The sequence below is a fragment of the Dysidea avara genome, chromosome 14 (assembly GCF_963678975.1).
Source record: "Dysidea avara chromosome 14, odDysAvar1.4, whole genome shotgun sequence".
Lineage (NCBI taxonomy): Eukaryota > Metazoa > Porifera > Demospongiae > Dictyoceratida > Dysideidae > Dysidea > Dysidea avara.
This window is the reverse complement of record NC_089285.1, coordinates 13,599,957-13,623,921: the sequence shown is the minus strand read 5'-3', so window position 1 is coordinate 13,623,921 and position 23,965 is coordinate 13,599,957. Positions and strand designations below refer to the sequence as shown.

Genomic DNA, 23,965 nt, shown 5'->3' with positions numbered 1-23,965 from the left:
CAGATAATGAGGTCTTTACAAACCATGAAGAAACCTGCTAGCAGATAGACCTCAGCATTGCAAATCTCACTTTCAATCATTGATTTGCTATGCATGCTCTACAAAGCATATACAGGCTAATAGCCCATAGACCAACAGAGTTTGAACTACTCCATTCCTTTTATAAGCACACCTACGCCAATTCCATTATGGGAGTTAGACTATAATGTTGTAGGTATGTTTGCTATCATAAACAGAGAATTCCAGAAATATAAGAGTTCTATTTAATGCCCGTCAGTGTTTCAAGCCTGTTTAATATGCTTTTACTGTACTTTAAGTGGACTCCCTATTAAAAGAACTAAATAGGTAAGCTTTCTTGTAGAATGTTTATTTGTTCTTGTAAAAAAAGTTGCGTAGGTGTGAAATCATGTATATACTGGCTTAGTCACAAAAGGCCTAGCACCACACCAAGTATTATTAACCATTGACAACAATGTACTCACTGTTACCACCAGGAGCTTATAAGCACCAAAAGCGCGAAGGAGCGTCATACTAGTGATTCCAACATCTGGCTAATGTTTTAAACCTCAAATCCATATAGGGAAAACCAGTAATGTTCACCCACCTGTCAGTGGTTTGTTATGTAACAGCCACAGCTGCTAACGATACAATTAAAACAGCTGCTTTGCATTAGCGATCTTAGTTTGTTAACAGCACTTCACACGTGTAGTATGGAAGCCATTGGTAGAAAACGTTTGTTCCCTGGTGATGATGGGCCAGCAAATCATCAGCCAAAGAAGCGCCATGTCTCCGTGAGCAGATGAATCATTTTAAGCTCACAGGGAGCCCAAAATGTAAGAATTACATGCCTAGGCACAGGTTGGCAGATCAGTACACCGTATCAGCAACAAGAACAGCAACAACTCAAGCAACAACAGGACATGAGACTTCAGGTGCTATCAGCTGTAAGTTATTTAAGTTAAGTGTTATAGAAATTTACGAGCTGTTCAACTTGCACACAATTAAGTTTCATCGCTCATTATTAGACATTAGCAATGCATTAACACTACTATATCATGAACTTTGTTCATTAACAGCTTTTGATGGATTTGTCACAAATATTGCAGCATCATTTCCTCAGTTAACTGTGCAGCTGGTCACCAGTGCTGACAAGAAGTGGGCTATAATTCATGGAAAGATTGATATAGATTCGCTTTCACAATCTCCGTGTCACAACCCAAGGATGATTGTAACCTGCGAAAATGAAGTCGATGTCTCTTTTAGCTTTGAAGTAAATTTTATTTCTGTACAACATGGGCAATTACCAGGAGATAAAGAGTTCTTTGATAAAGTAATTGCTTCATTACTTCCTGGTTCTTTTATTTATTATTAATACTGTGCAGACCTCCATTAGGGAGTATAAAGCACAGATACATGCAAGAAAACAAAATGTACAACATTTTAGACTATATAGCTGGGTTAATACAAAAATAGTCTACAATCCTTTTCTGAAAGTCATCTACATTGGTTGCTTCAATTGCAGTAGCTGGGAGGCTGTTCCATATTTTGATAGTGGCAGGGAAAAAGGAGTGCAAATAAATGTTTAAGTGGGCTGATACCTGTCTGAATCTGTAAGAGTGCCCTCTTGTACATGTGGTTATTGGCATAGGAAGGTGGTAACTGGAAATGGATGTTTCATTATGTAATATTTTAAAAAGCATGATAACCCGTGAGATTTCTCGCCTACACTCCAAAGATGTCCATCCAAGTGAGTTTAACATCCCTGTGACACTAGACATAAAACCATAATCACCAGTCACAAATCTTGCGGCTCTACGCTGCACCGATTCAACTAAGTTTATGTTTTTATTTGTAAAAGGTGACCACACAACACTAGAATATTCAACAACTGGTCTCACCATAGATATATAACAGGCTTCTTTCACCCTAGCTGGGCAAGAACTAATGTTTCTTTGTAAAAAAACCCTAACTTGGTTTGCTTTATTAACAATTTTCTTAATATGTTCATTAACCCTTAAACGCGCACGCAGGTTTTGAAAAATGCGTTTTTACCAAAATTGGTTTTATATTGAAAGTGGTGAGAGTTTGCTAAACTGAATTAGCCTAACACCTTATATAAACAGAAAGTTTATTCAATAGGCTATCAGGGGAAGTTTAAATAACCACTGTAACAACAGGCGCTCACTTGTTATGAAGCGATGAAGAACAGCGTCTTGACTTTTCGCGATTTTGTATTCCTTCCGGTGGCAGCCATATTAGTAATTGGCTGAGTCACGTGACCCATATATGGCCTGAGGCATAATTGAATGGCGAATCGATCGGCGTTTATTGCAGAACAATAGAATGAACTGGGAAGGAGATACGAGTCTTTTTCCAAAGGTATGTAAACAGTTTTACGTGTTCATTTCGTAAAAAGTTAGTTTCATGGCGAGTTTTGGCCCTGTGTTTCAGTGTAGGGTAAAACCCTACATATCATTTCATTCGCTATTACATCACGAATTAAATGATGGCAGTTGCGTAGCCATAGGGACAATGGTTCGGAAGTTACAGCGCTTTGTTTACTGCCATGCGTGAGGGCCACTATAATGGCCTTTGCGCGTTTAAGGGTTAAATGTTAAATGCTCATCCAGAATAACTCCCAAATACTTTGCATTAGGCACTGATCTCACCTCCTCACCATCCATATGATAACAATACCTTGAGGGGTTCTTGTTACTATCTGTGTAAAGGATTTCCATCTGATTTGAGCACAGCGATGGCTTTTGATACTAAGAAGATGAGAAAGTGGGGGTTTCCATTTCATAGGTTAGACCACCAGGATTGCCCCATGTGGTTCTTCTGTACTTCTGCACAAAGTTAATGTACTATATTAGAAGGGAAGGAAAGAAATGTCAATCTTTGACTCCTGTGCAAAAGGCCTCACGGGTCCAACCTTCCTCGCATTGTCCAATGAAGTACTTATCACCTAAAAACTTGAAATTACGTAGAGGTAATGCTAGCAAAGAGCGTAAATCTATGCAAAGAAAGGTTAGTCCAATTACTTATGTAATAAGCAATGGCGGATCCAGGATGGGGCATTTGGGGCAAATGCCCCCCCCCCCCCCCCCCCTCAAGAAATTGCATACAAGATCGAGATACTCTAATAGAGCAGTCAATTACTCTAATAAAGCAGTCACAATGTTCATGAGGCAGTGTAGCTTACCTATGAAGCTATAAATAAGGATTTTATTTTACATAACATACGTGATAGAATATAATTTATTTGGTAAAGGATAACTAGTTATTATTGTTGGGACCTTTTTTTTTATTTATTTATTTTTTTTTTGCTCTTCAACTTTTTTCAGCAAGGTGCCCCCCCTCTTTCCAAACTCTGGATCCGCCCTTGATAAGTGTATAATGATAATAATAATATGCTGTGCAGGTTATAAGGCTTGCAGGGTATGATGTAAACGTTAACAAAGCTACCCATGAGGAACTCATAAAGCTGACATCTGAGATATGCCACAAATCAAAAGAGGATCTTTATACATTATTATCAGAAGCAGAAAAGCGTGGCAAGGGAGAATTACTGAAGGAAACATGGAGACAAGATGTAGAAGAGCAACTGTCATTTCAAAAAGATCAAGAGAAAAATGTTGGGACATTTTTCAGTTAGAGGAGGTTGATCACACTCATAACCCTATGACATTTGATTACACAACCAGGCATTCCAGGTGACATGTGACCAACCTCCTTTGTATTTCAGTCAAGTTTTTTTTATTTACTTTTTGTTGCAATTTAGTATCTGGTAAAGAGGGAAACAGGTGGAGTCTAATTACAATAAGGATGGGTAAGTGTATATACTTGCTATATAGGGTGTGTTTGTAATAATGTTGTTTGTACAGCCATAGCAATATACACAAGAAGCCCAGCAGCTTACGAGGCCTTATCTAGCTTCAACCTTATACAGTTACCTTGTGCTAGAACCCTCAAGACATATATTAACAGCAATGTGGAGGCAGCTGGTGAAGCTGAATCAAAACTAGCAGATGAGCGTGCAAAGTATGATGCTAGAGTGCAAGCATATACTTCAACTAATCAGTTTACACCTCCATTGTGCAAAGGTGTACTAGTCTTTGATGAGGTGAAAGTAGCTGCTAAGTTACATTGGAATAGCCGTAATGACACAATAGTAGGACATACAATGACAGCACAGGAGATGGTGACACTAAGTGACCTGTACTTGAAACTAGATGTGGACGACAATGACACTAAAAAACAGACTATATTTTGCAGACATTATGGAGGGATTTGACTACTGAGTGTGATATTGTTGGTCCATATTACACCAGCAGTGGACTATTCAAAGCAAAAGAAATGTTGCCATGTGCAATGGATGTACTAAGGAAATTTCATTCCCATGGCAGGGGCGGATCCAGAGTTTGGAAAGAGGGGGGGCACCTTTCTGAAAACCAGTTGAAGACCAAAAAAACTTGCTGAAAACCAGTTGAAGACCAAAAAAAAAAAAAAAAAAAAGGTCACGACAATAATAGCTAGTTATCCTTACCAACTATATCACGTCTGTTAAAATCCTATTTGTAGCTTCATAGGTAAGCTACACTGCCTCATGAACATTGTGACTGCTTTATTAGAGTAATTGACTGCTCTATTAGAGTATCTCGATCTTGTATGCAATTTCTTGAAGGGGGGGGGGGGGGGCATTTGCCCCAAATGCCCCATCCTGGATCCGCCACTGCATGGATTTAAAGTTTATGCTTCTGTCTGTGATGGCGCATCATCCAATTTAACAACGATAAAGACTTTAATTGGGGCCAAAGGCCCTTTCCACTGTAAACCATCCCTTACTAATCCTCATGAAGTAAAAGCACATTTCACCAAACCTTTTACTACTGGACTTGATACTTCAGATCAACAAACCAGACCCCCAACAATGCAAACAGTTTCATACCTGAAAGTCTGTCATAAGCTTTTTGAGAGAGGTATTTTAGGTAAAAAGGTGTTTATTAAAGACCCCATATCTTGTCCTGTGTTAAGGGTGCTCTGTACAGTTCTGCGTATGGCTTCTGAGGTTAGCACAGCTGGGGTTTACTAATGGATTCCCATGATCACTAGTGATTATCTAATTAGTCCATGGCTTGTTTAATGCGTGCCCAACGAGAAAATGTCTTTTATGATGAAATAACCTGCCACAAACGAAGAAAGAAGAGCGATATACATGAAGGAAGCGAAGTAAGTGTTGTATCTTCTTCGTCGTGGTCTTATGAATATAGCGATCCGTAATTGACCGATTATCTTCCAGTTACGCAATTAAGAAACAATAACTGTGGCCACAGAACAGCTGCAGGCGCCTCAGCTTCTACACCTTGATACTAAAATTAGAACTAGTTCATCATTTTAGACCCGATAGGCACGAAAATTTCAGATGGGCAACCATGGTATTTATGCATAAAAAGAGTGCTTGTCGTTTTTTGATAGCTCCTTCTGGCGAGGAATGGCGTGTAGGTAAAGAAGACTGATTAGTGCCAGCACAAAAGCGGAAGAAGAGTATCTGATGACTGAGAAGCCAGAGAACAAAAATAGAAACGCACGTTTGCTTGTACAGTTTTCAATAATGTATCTGTAAAGAATCAAGTCTCTAGGGCAAACTGTGGGACTAGTTCTAGTTTGAAGCGAATAATTATAACTCGCCCTCTACAGTGAGTTAAGATAAGGGATTTGGACTAAACTGTGCAGTAGTGGTAGCTTACTGCAAATAAAATGAGTTTAGCAGAATGGTTTAATCCGTTCATAAGTTATAGCAGAAAACATAATTTACGGGAAGCCATATGTGGAACTGTACAGAGCACCCTTAATGAACATGAAAGAAGGCTTTGAATATTTCAATACTTGGCTTGGTAAAAAGTTGTCAGAAGGTATTCTGTATGTATTATTGATCATGGATTATTTCTATTCTAATAGGGTATAAAATCACTGAGCAAAGCAAGAAACAATTTTTGTCATGGCAGACATGGGACTTGATGAAGCTGATGTATTATGGTTTCAATGGTTTAAGTACTGACTTTCTATCAGCTCATTCAGGTTACAGAATATATCCTGTTCGACTGAACGGCAGTGCAGTGGAGACTTTGTACAGTCAAATCAAACATGCTACCTCTGGTCATCTTTCTTCTGTTAACTTTGCCACAGCATGAAGTGCTGTTATCACCAGAGGTAGTGTCCATGGAAAGCTTAGGCGCCATCAGGGTGACTATAGAAATGTTCCTCTTTACATTCGAAAACATCCATTGAAGTGTACACCATATAGAAGTTTTTAATTGTGCTACATTTATATAATACACCATATTTACAGCATGATAATAATATATTACAACTGTATGTGTGATTGTCTGTTAATAGCATAAGCCTTAAGTTTGTCTTAAAGACTCATTTCAGCATCGACTCCTTCGTTCTTTGAGACACTTTCAAGCATGCCTGACTTGATAGCAGACTATTTGCCATTGTGTGAATGACTCTCCTTACCATGTCCCTATATATGTATAATATAGTAGAAGAATCAACTGAAGTGATGCGAAATGTGATGATTGCCTCTAAATCTGCAATCAAATCTTGGTTAGTTAGCACTTCTTTCTTAGTATGGATGACAACAGTCCTCCCTTGCAATTTTAGTTGCTTACAATTTAAAAGGGCTTTAATTTCCCTAGAACACTTTTGCATAAAGGGAAGTAATGCATGGTGAGGAATGCCATTTTACTGAAATTTGATTACCGCAGGGAGAACAGACTTATCTGTTTCTACTAAATGTTTCAGAACATTTAGTTCATCCAAGTATCTTCTTTTTATTGGAAGAAAGCATGACTGGAGTCTACCATAAGCAGCCTTTTTTCTGAATTGCATTCCAGCATGCAGAGCAAACCCAAACAAGCGGTAGAGTGAGGCATCATCATTAGCTACTGGGGAATCATCAGTACTGACAGCGTTTAGTTGGTTGGTTCTCCAAGTGGATTGAAGTTAAGTGGTCTATATACTGAAGATACAAGACATGTTTCATACATGCAGTTTATTTTACTTGTTGTTGAAAGAAAGTGTATGAAGCTGATGCTATAGCAGAAAGCATAGCACTTCTATCCAGTGATGAGATCTCACCATTGAATTAAGAGATGGCAGTCAGCCATAGCTTTTAGTTTCAGACGTTTGTAAGCTCTCACATGCTAATGTACCTGTCTTTTGATACCAGGATGCAAGTAGGCGACTAAACCGCTCTCCACCAGAGCTATGCTTGATAAATAAATCACAAAATGTGACAAGATAAAATTTTAAAATGCTGTTAAGTTTGTTGCTCTTCAAATACTTCCATAATTCTTGCCTGGTCAGATAGCAAACCAAGTGATATTCAACCCTTTCAGCTTCTTTCACTACAAATGCATCCAATATTTCCAGGTCTGCCTTTTGTAAATGCTTACAGATAAATTCCACTTCTTGTTTTCTAAGTTGTTTAGACATTCTTTCCAATGAGATTGCTAGCTCAACTCAGCACTTATGTACTAATTGCTTTCAACAAGTAACACATTAACTGCACGAGCTGTTGGATATATATCAAGACACACGATAGTGTGTCGTGCAGCCCAAGAAGCCGGCGCACCACACCGTGGGTATATTGACAGGAAGAAAGAAAACGTCATTTTCACACTTTTGTATCTCGGTGATCCCTTATCCGATTGGAACCAAATTTGCTACACAGTTGCCCGCCAGCCAGGGGAGTCTACATACCAAATTTAAAGGAAATCACTCCAGCCATTTCCGAGATACAAGCTGCCAAAGTTTCGCTTTTTCTTCTTCGTTTTGTTCGGGAGTTATGACCGATTATTCGCGTAAAACAAGATCGATTTGTTGTCACGCCTACAGGGTAAACCGCTTCATGGAATGAGTTGAAAATTGCTATGTAGATGGAGTAACCATCATAGGAGTGCCTTTTGGTGGTTTGAAAGGAATCGAGATAAAGACCATGGAGATATGACACAAAACCCAACCTGTGTCACAATTACGCGATCGATTTTTATGAATAAAAAGTATTAGTTTTTACGCCTACTAGGCAAACCGCTTAGAGCAATGAGCTGAAAATCGGCGAATAGCTGGAATAATCTTCATAGAAAGTCCTTGCAGTAGTACAGAAGAATCGGATTAGAGTTATGATTCGAAAACCAACTCCTTGTGGCAAATGCGAGATCGAGATACTCTAATAGAACAGTCACCCTAATAGAGCATTCAGCTAATTTATTTACTATTCTAATACATTACAAGTTATTCTGTAGGGAGTTGAGCTGCAAACAGTTAATATTATAGACAGTTCAACAAGAAGAAAGTCATCCTATAGAGAGTTCAGCTACAAATATATTGTTGTAGTGATTCAGAACATTACAAGTCACACTGAAGAGAGTTCAGCTATAAACAAGTCATGCATCCTATAAAGAGTTCAGCTACAAACAATTTACTCTGTAGAAGTTCTGCTACAAACAAGTCTTCATTCAGAGAGTTTAACAACCAAAATCTACCATGTAAAGACTTCAGCTAGACTAACAAGTTACTCTGTAGAGAGATCAGCTAGAAATAAGAGAGAACTCAGTTAGAAAACGTCACCTTGTAGAGAGTTCAGCTACAAACAAATCACACTGTAGAGAGATCAGATAGAAGAAGCCACCTTGTAGATGTGAAGTGATCACCCTAGAGAATTCAGCTAGAAAAAAATCACCCTGTAGAGAGTTCAGCTACAAAGAAACCATCCTGTAGAGAGATCAGCTAGAAAGAAGTCACTTAGAGCGACATCAGCTACAAAGAAACCATCCTGTAGAGAGTTCAGCTACAAACAAATCATCCTGTAGAGAGTTTGGCTACAAAAAATCACCATGTAGAGTATTCAGCTACAAATAAATCACCTTGTAGAGTGTACAATAGGACACGAGTCACCCAGTAGAGAGATCAGCTAGAAGAAGTTATATTGTAGAGAGATCAGCTAGAAGAAATTACCTTGCAGAGAGTTCAGCTACAAAGAAACTATCCTGTAGAAAGTTCAGCTACAAACAAATCACCCTGTAGAGATATCAGCTAGATACAAGTTACCTTATAGGGATCAGCTACAAATAAATCACCCTGTAGAAATGTGTTGGAAACAAATCACCATGTAGAGAGTTCAGCTAGAAACAAGTCACTCTGAAAAGAGTTCAGCTAGAAACAAGTCACTCTGAAAAGAGTTCAGCTAGAAACAAGTCACTCTGAAAAGAGTTCAGCTACAAACAATGGGAGTTTCAGCTACAGTTCAGTTATGTATTAGAAGTCACCTTATTACCTACAGTATATGATTATCTTTTATTGTTAAATATACAAATATTTTTAATCAGACAAAAAACTGTACACAACATTTCTTCCTTTGTTCCACAATTCCTGCAGGAAAAAAAAAAAAAGTTAGAAGGGTATACAAATACAAAAAGAAGTGAAATCTACTCCAAAACAGCCAAGCTGTAAAAAAAGAGTGCGGCCCTCAAAAAGGCTATCGTGAAAAAAGATGTGAAATCCAAGGTGGCGGCCAAGAAATGGCTGTGATGGTAGCTTAATGGCAAAAAGTTTAATTACGACAATTCAGGTGAATTTGGTGCCGAATCCTAATGGAGGAGGCAACACAAATTCACCTGAATTGTCGTAATTAAAATTTTTGCCATTAACCTACCATCACAGCCATTTCTTGGCCGCTACCTTGGATTTCACATCTTTTTTCACTATAGCCTTTTTGAGGGCCGCACTCTTTTTTTACAGCTTGGCTGTTTTGGATTAGATATATAGCTCAGGTAGTAATAAAAAAATGCATGTTATCTATTGCTGCATATATCCCAGGCGGTAACGGTGATAATGAGCACTATTTATGGCTGCCTATTAACCCATGACCACTGTTAACACAACAGTGACAACCCAGCTAATTAACATCCTCCATATAAAGACATGTGGCTGCAAAGGCATTTCATAAAAGATAGAACACCACTATAACCTGAGTGTTACGCTCCTTCATGCCTTCGGCGCTCATAAGCTCCTGCTAAGAACCAGAACCATAGATACTAGATGAATGCATAGCATTGAAGGGGCAAGCCCACAATCTGATGTTTGTTTACAAGGATAGTGATGACTTATTCAGTACTGACAGTTTATAGACATTCTACAATGTACATATTCTCAACTGTAGAGTTTGGCACAAAATTGCTGCGAGAGACAACATATCAAACTTATCAACACACATAGTGTATAAATGTTACATAGCTACCAGTCAAAATCAAGCCAGGTTGCATGTCAATGCAAGCATAGCACTTCAGTTATTTCACAAAGTGATGATCTGTTTTGATTTGCTATTGGTAATTGGTCTGATGTGAAACACTGTGAAAAAAGAGGCATATAATATGGTATATCCAATGGCCTAAACTACACAAATAATCTTAAAATAGTCTGGTACTATACTCACCAGCCTATAACACTGCCTATACATACCTAGTACAGTAGACCCTCTCTTATCCGACCCCCTGTGTATATTTCCATTTGATAAAGTGTTCGGATAATTGAAATCGTTCGGATAACTGAAGAGACATTAGGATGACATATTTACATGCACATGTACACTTTATTTGAATTACAGTACTTGTATTGAAATAAAATGTTACGTTGTACATGTACACTGTTACTTCGCATGGAAAAAATTAGATAGTGTACATTGTTTCATTGAAGCAAACCGTTTTTTAATAGCAAGGGATCTTAGCTCACACATTGTCGTCAAATTATACATGTTTGCCTCTGGTTGAAATTCCAGCCATTTTAAACACTTTTCAAACATATCTGCAGCAGCTCCATGAGAAATAGTGCACCCTTCACTGCTATCAACATCATCATCACTTTGGTCAACATCATCTTCACCAGTTTCTGAATTTTCTAGCTGAACGACTTCACAGATTTCATCATCAGTGTAGACCCTGTAACCCTGATCATTTCTATCTTGCTCTAACCAGTCAAGCACATCCTCTTCTTCAAGTTGGTTTTCTTCATTCTGGACTTCATTTAACATTCTCACCATCATCAATACATCTGCAGCAGGTTCATCAAATTCTATCATTTGGATGACTTCATCTTCGTTGTCTATTGGTATGATTTTCTCCCATGATTTCCTCAGTGTTTCAGCCTTAACCTCATCCCATGCCTCCTTAATGAGATCTACCACCACCTTCATGTTGACAGACTTTAAAAAGTCTATGATAGACCTACCATCTTCATCTGCTAATAGCATTCTACTCAGCAGCTTCTTCTTGTAAATACGTTTCAAACCAATCAAAACACCCTGATCCATAGGTTGAATAAGTGACGTAACATTGGGTGGCAGAAATTTAGCCATGATTTTTCCATTTTCACTAACCAACTCATCTGCATCAGGATGGGCAGAACAATTATCTAGAAGCAGCACAGCTTCACAGTCTTTGCCTAGTTTCTCTTGGACGTACGGAATGAAATAATTATGAAACCATTCGTGGAACAAACTAGACTCCATCCATGCGTTCTTTTGTGCTGAGTAGACAACAGGCAAAAGATCCATGTTAATGCCTTTAAAGCACCTGGGCTTTTTAGCTTTTCCAATAAAATGAATGGGCAGTTTGACAGTGCCTGAAGCATTAGAGCAAACATTCAGGGTTATTCGATCTTTGGCCTTCTTCTGCCCATCAACTGACTTTTCTAACGAAGCAGCAAGTGTTTTCTCAGGCAACAAACGAAAATAAAGTCCCGTTTCATCACAGTTAAAGATGTTATCTAAAGGAAAGTTCCTCGCTCTGACAAATTCACGGAACGACGGCACAAAGTCCACAGCTGCATCATAATTAGCAGACAACTTTTCACCTTGGCTTGATATATTTCGTATTCCATGTCTATTACAAAATCTCCTTCACTAGCAACGAATTTGTAGTTGTCTCCAAACAGCTTCTTACTTAATTGAACGGCTTTCTCACACAATATGGGCCCCATCACTGGTATCCCGTCCATCCGCTTTTGTTTAAACCACAAATACACAGCCTTGTCCAGTATCGCACTAGTTCCTAGTTTCATCATCTTGGGTTGGTGATGCATTCCCATATCTAGCGTTTCCTTCTTGAAATCTAGAAGTTTCTGGCGATCCCTTTTAATATCGCTCACGGTACTCTTACCGATGTCATATTTTGTTGCAATTGCTGCTAAGGAATAATTATTGTCGAGCAACTCTAAAATCTTCAGTTTTTCATCGACAGTTAGCACCTTCTGTTTGCGTTTTACCGTCGCCATGTTTTGAAAACAATTGCACGTGATTTTTTTTTTTGCAAAACCGATTTCGGATAATCGAGGTTACGGATAATCGAGGGCCGGATAAGAGAGGGTCTACTGTATATAATAACTATAACACATATGGCTTCAGTTTGTGTAAGTACTGCAACACATTAGTACAAGGTACTTAAGGTTACGGTATAGTCACGGGCAATCGTTCAAAATTTTGAATGCCTATCGATACTTTTTGAGAAGCCCATAAAACCAGTCTAGCAGCGTGAAAAGTTTTAAATGAAGATGAAGCCCTTCATATTTAATGTTTTTATGTAGCTACAGTGTAGTTTGAGGCAGGTGGAACACTACAATTTGTTGTAGTAACACAAGTAAGCCAGCCCATACATCGCTCAGCTCCAGCTGTCACTACCATGTTTTTCCGCCGCTAAATACAGCAAAAGCTGTAGGCTCTATTGGCTTTTCTGGGGCATAGTGATATTGTATATTAAATTTATTAGGTCCTGTGGAAGCGTTTTTGGCGTGTTTCTTCCCAGTGACTCAGATACATGCCTTCAAAGAGCTTGTTTCACTCGAAAAAACTACTAAAAGTTCAATAAAACGTCTATACAACCAGTAACTTAAAAAATCGCTCCCACAGGACCTAGATATTTAAATTGTTTAGCCACTTGTGTTGAAATTATAAGGATTCAGTAATCTGTTAGTCTGGTTTTTGGCGGCGCGTTTTTATAAAACATCGCTCTATTGTAGACCACACACCCAAGAACAGTCGTTGTTCTGTAGTAAAAACAAACAAGCACAATTAGTTGTATTGCTAACACAACACAGCTGTTGAAATTATTTATCCCTGCTTGGTTAAAAGCAGGTTTTGTAATTTGTTCCGCCCACGCATTTAAAAGTAACCTTAATATATGTGTGCGCATGCATATCAGATGCAATTAAGCCGCCATCTTTGTCGCTATTGTACCCGAGGTTGTACTCAATAATCAATGTGAGCAAGAGTTCATAATATTAATATTATGAACTCTTGATGTGACTGATCATGACGGTGTATCTCGCGAAGAGAGTGTGCATGATTGGCGTCATCGTCCAAAGAGCCAAACTCCACACGACGATAGTTATTGACCACAACTATACATCCCTGCTGGCTGTGGTGGTGAAGTGGCGGCGTGTGGACAATTCCTACGATGGCAGTGATCAAAAACAGTTCTAGATAAGTACATAAAATAATTAGACTAAAATGATAGCTTGTACGATAGGTTTAGCTGTATTAAATAGTTGTGTATTGTATGACAGTGGTGTACAAATGATTCAACTTTGGTGTTGCTGTGTACATATTACCTATTTTATAACCTGTTATCTCAGCTTACGGCTGATTATGAGTGGACACAGTTCATTAGCCATCAATGGAAAGAGTATGCATGGTCTGCTCTTATGATTTTGTATATTATATAACTTTTCAGAGGTAGTTTCTTGTCGGACCTCTTAGTTCTCCAGGTTGTCAGTGTACGACATCTGCAGTGTTAGTTTCCTTCAATGGCAGCTGCTTCCTTTACAGAATCTGGTAGCGACCATATGTGGACAGTTTATTCTTTATTCACAGAGTTGTTCAACCTCATCTTCTAATTACTAACAGCTGCATGTAAGTGCATTACGCCTGATTGTGTTTTTGTTCATTTTCTTTTCTATAGGGTAGGAATTACAGACTTAGTCTCAGTTCTAGGAGTTTCTTCTTATTGCTAACATCTGTAAGTAATTACACTGAGTGTCCAGTATACAATTTATATTTACCTTTGTTTAGGTTTGTGGGAACTGGTCTCATTTCTTTGTGTTTTCCACTACTTTTTATCAACAGCTGACGGCTTCTACCTCATGTACGTCTGGCACTAGGATACACCCCTACAATACTTCATTCTTTAATTAGTGGGCTAGCTTTATTTTTTTATGGGGCACATTTATAGCGATGTGCGATAGGCCTGACAGAGCGTATCTGTATCTAACAGCTGTGTATTCAATGATACGATATGATGTGTGATATGGTACATTTTTCTAAAAATGCGATTAAATGCATGGGTTGCTAATAAATTTTCATAGCTAAGTCATCAACTTAACCATCAGCAATATTAACTATGATATCAACATCAACATTGCTCATACTTATTTGTCAATTGTGCTCATATTTATTGCACCAAATTTGATCAAAAGGAATGGAAGTGTGAATTATTAGGAGATAATTGTGTCACGACATAAAGAAGCCTATGTCATATCATATCATGGAGCTTTATGTCACGACATGTAGTATGTCACGACTATTGATATCGTGGCATCCCTACTAAGTACCAGCTATTCCCCACTGCACTGTTACATGACAAGCTTTAAAAGAGTTCAGGAAAGTGGTAAGCAGCCAGTTCATATATAAATTCATAGGTGGCCGATAATTTTTCATGGTTTAATACCAGCTATTAGCCCTCTGCACTGTTATATAACTAGCTTAAAGAGTCTAGGAACTGGTAAACAACCAAGCTACACTGTTAACTTGCACAAAACCAGACCTTCACATTTCTGTGATTGTGCAATAAAATATCAATACACAAGCATGATATCGATGTCACGAACAGCCAGAGTATTGCGATGTTCTGATATATCGATGTGTATCGCACATCACTACACATTTACCATTGTGCAAGGTAGGAAACACACCTACCATGCTACAAGGTGCTTGTACCAAGAGAATAACCTTCTGCGCTGCAGATGCACTCTGTATTTGACGAAGAGAGCACCTCCTTGCACCACTAGGGATTGACAACAGATCAACCTGTCTGTACGAGAGCTGTACCACTATGTAGCCTACCATCACATCAACTCCTGCAATACCACAGGGAGGTCTCTTCCTGGTGTGCTAATTTACCAGCACCAGGAGTTGGATTCAACTAAAGCACAAGCACGTTCTAAATGGCAGTTTTCAATACCTTCCCTCCAATGCAATAGTAGATAAAAATACAATTAGTAACCACTTTTATTCTATAGTAACCACTATATAGTTTATTCAATTAATCCCAATGAAGTAGGTAACTCTTCTATTAAGTATCACATAGAAAAATGACTGCCCATATCTCGACCTTCAGGATTGTACAGCTATAGCTATCTCCATAAAACTCCTCAATTTCAAAACATGTCAATCCATAGAAGTGTTACAATTTCGTTGCATCTTTCAGTCAACTTTTGTATTTCAACATATACAAAACTTTGGGCCATAGACTATTCATTTTTCCAAAACAGCAATTTCAGGGGTTAACCTACACAATGTTCAGGTTGTTACCTACTCCTTGAATCAGTTTTTTTCCCTTTTAGACAGGGTGCTTGTAGTTAATAGAGGGTAGCCACTGCTATCGCAAAGCTCACTTCTAAAGGACTGTATACCAACCCAGATACTGCACTCGGTGCACTGTGTAAAGGAACTTGAAATAACAGGTGAATTTTTTTTCAATAGAAAATCAGTGTTGCTGGCAAGTGATTTGGCTTCGTGCCAGAATGTTGCCCATTCTAAGAGCGAGCCTTTTAGTTCCCACAAACTCTACGGCGGGTGCCCAACAGCTCCACTAAGCCAGTGCCAACTTGCATGCTTGGTCTCCGAAAGCCACACTCTGGTATTGGACATATGGCGGCTGCCACTCAGTCCGTGAATATGCAGCTACACTCACAACTACCCACACGTCAGTGTAGCCTATATAGTGTAAAACTAATCTTACTAGCTAGCTGTAATCCTTACTTGAGATTATGGTTACTGTTGATGAGTTAGCGACTTGCAAATAGGGGGTTCTGTTCAGCTCCTCAGTTTGGTTACCAGTTGCATGTTGCTGTATAGCCAGATGGGGCTGCGGACTCCGTGACTATCGTAGTCGTCCTGACTGAATGTTGCTGCTACTAGTTGCTTTCCCTCATTTCTGATCAACATTATCTTACCACAGGAGCTAAATTGGTCTAATGCATAGCATGCATATTTGCACCCATAGCAATCAGTAAACCACCATTACCATAGAGCAGAGCTCTCAACCTGTAGCCTTTGCCAGGAGTGAGATCAACAAACTGCCATCCATCCTGTGCAACCTGATGGAGAGAACAAGCACAACATACATAAAATGTGCCCTTAGACTGAAAACGTATAATGTACACCTATGCTTTCTATCTATCCACCTGTCTATGCAGGCTTAGTTGCTATTAATTGTAATACATTCTACCACCATCTGCTATGCCAAACACTAGAATTAGTTGAGCACACTGACGTATCCATTGAATTCTGGTATTCTGGTAGTGCACTTTTATCCTTTGAAGGCACTGGAATGTCACTATCTTTTTTATTGTTCGCCACACTTAGTGGCTTGTTCTCTATTATTGCCTTGCAGTGTATCCATGGCACCACGAGATCATTTTGTGACACATGGCACAGTACAACTAAATAACACTTGTAGGTACCAGGCAGTTGAAATCTTCTTTTACTCTTTTATTTTACATCTCACTCTGCTGTCCCCAGCCATGTTTTAATCCAGTGCTCTGATCCATATATTATTATCCCACACACATCTGATCCAATGCCATTTCCTCGTTTGAATACCAGGAATCATGTGAGAATGATCACGTGACACAAACTATTTACAACTACATAACTATCCAAAGTTTTACAGACATTTTTGATTCTAATACTGAACGTTTCTTGTGGAACTTATGCTACATTGCTTGTAGGCGTAAGATTCAATACCTTGGGCGTGTGAGCATGAGATTGCACCTCAAATCGTGAGAATCACGCCGGAGGTGTGTGAGAGGTATGATAGAGATATTTCTCTAAGTTAATCAACCCTTTTAACCTTTGGTTAAACGAATAAACTACACTATAGGATAAACTACATAATCTGCATAGCCAACCATCTTGACAACTAATCAAATATGGAGTAATCCAGACAAGACTTTATGGGAGCATGCATAAAACTTTTGTGGTGCCTGATTTTCTGGATGGTAGAGGCTACACACCATAGGTAACCCATGCTCAATAACATCACTTCTGTTGCTATTAAACATATCTGGTTCACACGGTACCATACATAACCCATCTTGCTCCACCATTTGGTCTAGTCTCCTGTATGGATTATTTTAAAACCCATTAAATAAGGATACCTCAATATAAAGGACACTTTTCATTTTCCCAATGGTGTCTGTCTTAGGGCGTTATTATACAGTGGACTGGATTACTGGATGGAACACTGGACTGGACTACTGGGCTGACCTTTTTTTACTTACTCCTTACCCTGATGTGTAGTAATGCTGCAGGCAGTGCAGGGAATATAGCAATAGCTAACTAGCGATCAACTTGCTGGTAGACAATATCCTTCAAGATATCCTTGGAGCAATTGATTAAGGTTGGATTTTACCATGAAAACCACTCAGACGGAGAGGGTTTTGTTATCCTTACCATCCTATGAGTTGAAAAATGTTGGGCTAAAGTGAGAATTAGTGCTATAGCTTATTCACCAATTGTTTCCACATTTTCGAATACGGACACACCCCATCATGAAGCTCGCACTCTGCTTGGAGTATTCACTCTACAAGCAAGCTTACCTATCTAGGTCTTTAGTGAACTCCGTACTTTTCCATAAACGATTCAATAGCACTGATTAAAACATTAAACTCGTGTAACCAAAATTCTCTATGATATCTCTAGGATACGCCAATTCATTGCCACCAAACGTAACCAGAATGTACTAGCCATTGACCAATAATCGAAAATTTTAGGTATGCATATATAATATATCCAGTGGCTGCACTCCTATTAGATTGGGTGATTGATCGCCCTGTACAGGCTATCAGCCTGATAAGTGTTACATATTAGCTGTAACAAGGGGAATTCGGACTTCGCCTGATATGTATGCACTCTGCCCTCGGGTAGCATATCAGGCAAAGCCCTCATTCTCATGTTACAACTATTACATATACCACACAACACCTGATCATGAAGCTTTTTAAACACGACTCCACTAAGACAGCATGATTGATCACGTGTGTGACATTGTAAATCGCTAAAACTAGCCAAACTAATCCTATTAGTTCATTCTATGACTAAAAATAGATTATTTAAACACTGATTGATATCCTGATCACCGAAAATCGCAGCGGTTTGAGTACTAGAGAAAATCGCTCTGGGCCAGACAACCAAGAAGTACAATATAACACTTAAAGTACTGCCTACACTTGTGTGTATGAAAAATAAAGTATTCGGGGGAGGGGTGTCTTGAGGCAAATACATCACTAGGCTTTGCCTCGTGCTGTATTAGCCTCTCGACATATAGATACTAGAATACATACATACTAGCTGAAGTGTGATTCGTCAATTTTTTTCTCATTTCATTGCGTACGGCATAGACTCTTTAGAGGTGAGCTGCTGCCATAGCAAAATCCGCCATCTTGGAGTACAAACCGTTCTCACAACCCTGATAGCATCGGTTTCTAATCTCGCGTAGCCAGACCAACTCTTCGCGCAGTGCTTATCAATTGATAATTAAAAGCGCCTAGCTGCGAGAGGGTCTAGTATAGTTCGAATAGTGAAGTTTTTCTGACACCCTGAGCTTTTTCAGGGTGATAATGAAACACCTGGTTAACTTTCATCACTTCACGTCATATTGGACTAGTGGCTTACTGTCAATAGAGAAAGGAATTTGCTAACAACCTGCAATATGACGTGGCGTGATGAAAGTTAACCAGGTGTTTCATTATCATCCTGAAAAAGCTCAGGGTGTCAGAACAACTTCACTATTCGAACTATACCAGACCCTCTCGCAGCTAGGCGCTTATGATTATCAATCGATAAGCGCCGCGCGAAGAGTGGGTCTTGCTACGCGAGACTACGTCGGTTTCTATAAGAGTAAAACAGTATCAGGAAGTAGAGCTGCTTTCTTCTGCACTCTACGGCAAAGGTTGACCTACGCTCTCTCCTACGCTACCAACGGGTTGTACTTCAAAATGGCGGATGCTGCTATGGCAGCAGCTCACCCGCAAAGGGTCAATATAACTTCACACACAATATTTACCTCCGGTTCTTTCATCTTCTTTACACTCCGTCATTACCCTGAAATATATTTTTAAACACCTCACACACGCCAGTAAACTAAACTTACACTTGTTATCCTGCACTGAGCAAGCGGACCTAGCCGGTGTTGGGGTTGCAAGGCACCCGGGCACCACGCAACCGCGGCAAACAAACGCCTGGCAGGAGCCAATTTATTTTTTGGGCCCACTTCTGTCTTGGAAAATTTTTCTCGTTTGGTGAACTTACCGTTTTTGTTTGTTTTACGTAAAGTCACATTACTCAGGGGGTTGATGAATCTCGGGGACAAAACCCTCGAATCAACCCAGCTGGGTTCCTCGGGGTTCTTTTTCTCAAGTGATGTAGCGAAGCCTCAAGGAGCGAATTATACAGGCAGCTAGTCTTACTAGGTGGAAGATTTCCTTTGCCATCTCACAACACACGAGATGACTGAAACAGATTCGCCATGGGCTAAACTTGCTGGGAGTGGAGGAAATGAAGGCTATAAGAACAAGAAATAGTGAACACTGAGCGGTATATCTATATGGTATGATAGTGTAAACTGCAATTGTTGGTTAGTTGGATTTCCTGAGACTACATGAGTAGCTATCTTCATTTGATATGCCAGTATGTCAGTCATTCAGTGTCCAGTTCAGCTCAGCTTGGTGACCCCACAAATACCCGGCACAGCTAAGTTTGCATCATTTACTCAGGTGAATTGGCAGGGAAGCACTCATTTTTGTGGGCCCACTTCTGAGTTAGAAAATTTTCACATTATTTTTGTTTGTTTTACGGAAGTCACATTCTTCAGGCATAGATTATGTATTCCCCACCTAGGGAATATATAATCTATATGGCTTGCCATTTTCTAATCCTTTAGTGTGCACATGCAGTACTAGTTTCAGTAGTAGGTGTTCTAGAAGGCAGTTCCGTTGGGAGCTATAACATATACCATCATTCTATTGTAATCCAATACTATAGTGCTGCTGTGGTGAAGCTTTATGTTTACTAAAGGAGATTGGTCATGCATCATAACCCCGGGCATGTCTATGCTTGTATTACTGTATGTTAGAAATGGTGCTGCTAATCACATATTTGAATAATTGTTATGTGGTTGGCATATTTGATGACACAATGTGTGTTGATATTGCTCATTGTTTCAAATTGTCACAGGGATGCACTGGTATAGAGCAGATGACTCAGGAGACACTGGCAAAGACCTGCTTCAAGGCAGGAATCTGATGACACAGTTGAAAGAGGAGCTAAGGAACGAGACAGGTATCACCAAATATCCGAGCTTAACCTTGCAGTGTAAGAGGGTGGGGCTAGACTGATGATAGTCATGTGAGACAGAGATAGTGTTTAGTGGTTTTCTACAATGTTGCAAGGCAACTTGCTAATCTCAAAAACATTGTTGCTCCCGGAACATTTCTTGATACTTGTAGCGGTGTGAAGTTGTCTTTGTTGTTGTTGTTGTACAGGGGAATGTGTCACTGAAGGAACAACTAGAAGTAGCAAGTTAGAAGCCAGTGAGTATATAATCTGTTATTGTAACTTATTGCTACACTGTACGTGAGGAGGGAGAGGTGCACAAACAACGGACAGCAGTAAAAGTGGTCATCACACAAGGGGACACAGATAAAAAGGTGTGTACTCCGTTGTCATGTGACATCGCATGAGCTTATATGACATCATAACAGGAACTAGAAGACAAGATCAATCTGCTACAATAACTGGAAGAAAGCTCAAAAGAAAATGGTAATTAGCATTGACGTCTTTAAACTTCGAGCTATTCTGATTGGTTGTTAGGAAGAGAGAGCTAGTCAGGTACAACAGATTATGACTTGAATTAGACAGCAAAGAGAGGTGCGTGATCTTATCATTTCTGTGTGATACAGTGGAACTTCTCTTCCTTTGTGCTGGTGTAAACTATAAAGTATAATTATTCTCACACATATCTTGTATATAGAGGGGTTCTGCTGTAGTGTTTTGGGTGTTGTGTGGCTGTAATATAATGAGTGAACCCGCTATGACAATTACGGTCATATGAGTCACTAGGCCAAGAGTTGTAAGACCACTTCAATATAGTGACCTTGTCAAGTATATAGGTCCCAAACACAACTGAGATGTACTTCATGACCTCATTTATAAGACCACCTCAATATACAGTAGTGACCGTGTCAAGTATATAGGTCCCAATTGGTGTCTAACTTGGTCCGTTGTTGGGACATGAAAACTCATGTACTGTATTAATGACCACTCCTATGATATGTTTATTGTGGCAGCAGTTGGTTTGTTAGTAGTGCTATTTGGGAAGGCTATGATAAAAGAATTTTTTTGTGGGTGTTTTCAACTATACTATAAGCCAACAAAGCCATTGTCTAGCAAATCGTTTTGTGCAGCATATCGATACTGTTGCAACTGCTGTGACAAATCGCATGGTACAAAATAAAGGTGATATGTGGGAACCGTTACTTGTGTATTATCTTGTGAGGTCATGTGATCTTGTCACAGGTGTTGACTGTGGTATTTCATAATGAGATGAATTGTATGGCACTATCACCATGATGACAACTTCAGAGACACTGGTATGATAAGTTGTGTGATTTTTTTTCACATAATCTATTGTGCCACTCCGTTGTTAGGCAAGGTTAACATTACTGTGGACACCTCAACTAGTCCAGCACAAAGTGTAGCTACCCTGATTTATGTGACATGTTGCCATAGTGATAGCTGTTACAACACAAGGTTTGCATGACAAAGCATACTACTGTATCACATTTCTGCCATCGTAACAGGCCTACCAAATAAGCATAATTGAAGCGTTACTACAGAGCCCAGTGGGAGTGGTAGCACGGACTATAAAGGTAGGTGTGGTGATGTGTTGTTACCATCTTGGTATGTGTTGTGAGGGCCATGTACTTCTCCAGCCTCAGAATGGCTGTGTTGTCAAGCGGATAAGGGAAGCATTTATTGACTATAACAAAGTGTGCACCCACATGATCAAAGCTGCTGTAGGACAGGTGAGCACCGACCACATTCACACAACTATTATTGTTGCCATGGTTACAGAAAGGAGCATCATCACACAAACTACAATTGTGATGTTACCATCTTAAAGAGTTCCTACTTCATCAGTGAAGAAAACTAATGACGCCATGGCAACCGGTGGCATGTACAAGTGAGCACGTGCTACAGTATGTAACCAGTCATGTCCATTTAACTGTCTGTCATCACAGGACTAATCTACTGACATTCAAGAAACACACTTCACAAGTCTTAGTTGTATACATATATTATCTATGAGAACACTCACCAGATAAGATCCTCAAGTGGATAGTAAGAGTATTTGTATTAGTACACCATCATCAATACCTCTATAGGCATCATTAGAAAGTACTGGTTCCAGTACAAATAGATTGCTGTTGTGTATTTTTGCTTATTTGCAAAAAGTGCATCGTCTGACTGTGGGGTATGTTCTTGTAATGTGTAACTGTGTGGCAGTCATTTGACAATTTTCATTAAGTGTGATAACATACAACATGTATGTGACTTTTACATTTGTATATCTAGTATGACATAGCTGTACCTGTTCTCATGACACCTAATTGTCAGTGCTAATGTGTGCATGCCATTGCTATAGAGCAGGGTTTTACAAGGGAGGGGGGAGGATCCACAAAATTTAATTTCACAGATTGGCAGTTCTCCGTGCAAATTTCCCCATTCAAAATTTGCAGTTTACTCAAAGTGGCATTCCCGTTTATGTGATGTCAACAATTGATTAAACTACCACACTGTCACTTTATAATCCGAAGAACAAATTGTTAGAGAAAGGGCCTATATATACTACCGTATAGCTGGTAATTTTCGAAAGGTTTTTATTTTCGGATATTTCAAAGAGGCCCTTCTCTTCGAAAATAAATTCCCACGTCCTATTGCTTTTCGAAAATAAATTCCCACAAGTGAAAGCAACCGTCCAACTTTCGGCGATTCGTTCGTGTATTCCTCGAGTTTTAGCTCAGTATTGCTGATGATAATGGGTCAACTGTATCATTTCTGTACCAATAACCAGAAAACAGGTGATCCAGAATGGGTCGTCAAGCGTCTGCTCTAGTAGGATAGCTAGCTATGATCGAGCGTAATCGTGCCAGTGAATTCATTCCACCCGAGACTCCCTCAGTCTTCTTTCCGGTGCACAGAAATGGGGATTATTCCATCAGTAAGTCAGTTTTCGGCAAACATTCACGCATCTGCATAATTTGTGACACGAATTTCCATTTATTTGAAATCCATCCGGACTTCGAAATATGTACTCTTCGAAATTCAAATTTTGCTTCTTGTGCGAAAATTTCTGTTTCGAAAATAACCCGCTATACGGTACCAAGAGTCCATTATGGACTCTTGATACTACCATATCAGATTGGTTTGTTAATCAGCTTAATGGTGCACCCTCCTTGCTATCTAAGCCAAAATTTTCTATTTACTATCACTTGTTTCCAACAGAGAATTGAAGTTCCCAGCTATGAAATTCTGTTACAGACTGGTGGATTAATGAACTTAAGGTGACTG

The 23,965-nt window shown here is 39.3% G+C and overlaps 3 protein-coding genes and 1 long non-coding RNA gene across 20 annotated transcripts; 2 read left to right on the top strand and 2 right to left on the bottom strand.

The window, feature by feature from the left end:
• The first annotated feature begins 330 nt into the window (after nt 1-330).
• On the top strand, nt 331-23,965 carry LOC136244537 (uncharacterized). 16 transcript variants are annotated; one of them, XR_010695393.1, is made up of 14 exons: nt 2,299-2,379; nt 20,570-20,674; nt 20,878-20,925; nt 20,974-21,042; nt 21,097-21,154; nt 21,206-21,262; nt 21,911-21,984; nt 22,042-22,144; nt 22,195-22,263; nt 22,327-22,419; nt 22,469-22,577; nt 22,636-22,735; nt 22,780-22,868; nt 23,900-23,965. XR_010695393.1 is itself a non-coding variant. In XM_066036118.1 (11 exons), exons 1-4 carry the CDS (start codon nt 800-802, stop codon nt 21,036-21,038), a joined length of 396 nt encoding a protein of 131 aa, XP_065892190.1. In that variant the 5' UTR covers nt 693-799; the 3' UTR covers nt 21,039-21,042; nt 21,097-21,154; nt 21,206-21,262; nt 21,911-21,984; nt 22,042-22,144; nt 22,195-22,263; nt 22,327-22,419; nt 22,469-22,578. The 16 variants fall into 16 exon arrangements, 5 of the variants coding, with proteins under 5 accessions (XP_065892191.1, XP_065892193.1, XP_065892190.1 ...); XR_010695383.1 differs by lacking the exon at nt 2,299-2,379 and adding exons at nt 19,677-19,970; nt 20,025-20,109 and having other exon boundaries at nt 20,570-20,925; XR_010695392.1 differs by lacking the exon at nt 2,299-2,379 and adding an exon at nt 19,678-19,943.
• On the top strand, nt 3,388-4,465 carry LOC136244536 (uncharacterized). The gene is made up of 2 exons (XM_066036116.1): nt 3,388-3,829; nt 3,885-4,465. The coding sequence occupies exons 1-2, from the start codon at nt 3,826-3,828 to the stop codon at nt 4,292-4,294; spliced, it is 414 nt and encodes a 137-aa protein (XP_065892188.1). The 5' UTR covers nt 3,388-3,825; the 3' UTR covers nt 4,295-4,465.
• On the bottom strand, nt 10,114-19,671 carry LOC136244542 (uncharacterized). The gene is made up of 3 exons (XR_010695407.1): nt 19,488-19,671; nt 19,401-19,438; nt 10,114-10,413 (listed from the first exon to the last, which is right to left on the bottom strand). It is a non-coding gene; the product is annotated as an uncharacterized lncRNA (long non-coding RNA).
• LOC136244532 (jerky protein homolog-like) lies at nt 10,448-18,831 on the bottom strand. 2 transcript variants are annotated; one of them, XM_066036111.1, is made up of 2 exons: nt 14,116-18,831; nt 10,448-14,070 (listed from the first exon to the last, which is right to left on the bottom strand). In XM_066036111.1, exon 2 carries the CDS (start codon nt 11,612-11,614, stop codon nt 10,712-10,714), a length of 903 nt encoding a protein of 300 aa, XP_065892183.1. In that variant the 5' UTR covers nt 11,615-14,070; nt 14,116-18,831; the 3' UTR covers nt 10,448-10,711. The 2 variants fall into 2 exon arrangements, with proteins under 2 accessions (XP_065892183.1, XP_065892184.1); XM_066036112.1 differs by having other exon boundaries at nt 10,448-14,223; nt 16,094-18,831.

What these genes read in the sequence shown, in the direction of transcription:
- LOC136244532 (XM_066036111.1), bottom strand. Translation starts at nt 11,614, where the DNA reads ATGGATCTTTTGCCTGTTGTCTACTCAGCACAAAAGAACGCATGGATG.
- LOC136244537 (XM_066036118.1), top strand. Translation starts at nt 800, where the DNA reads ATGAATCATTTTAAGCTCACAGGGAGCCCAAAATGTAAGAATTACATG. An exon ending in GACTTCAGGTGCTATCAGCT is followed by an intron (nt 945 to 20,569) that starts GTAAGTTATTTA and finishes AAATTGTCACAG; the next exon opens with GGATGCACTGGTATAGAGCA. An exon ending in AAGTAGCAAGTTAGAAGCCA is followed by an intron (nt 20,926 to 20,973) that starts GTGAGTATATAA and finishes ACTGTACGTGAG; the next exon opens with GAGGGAGAGGTGCACAAACA.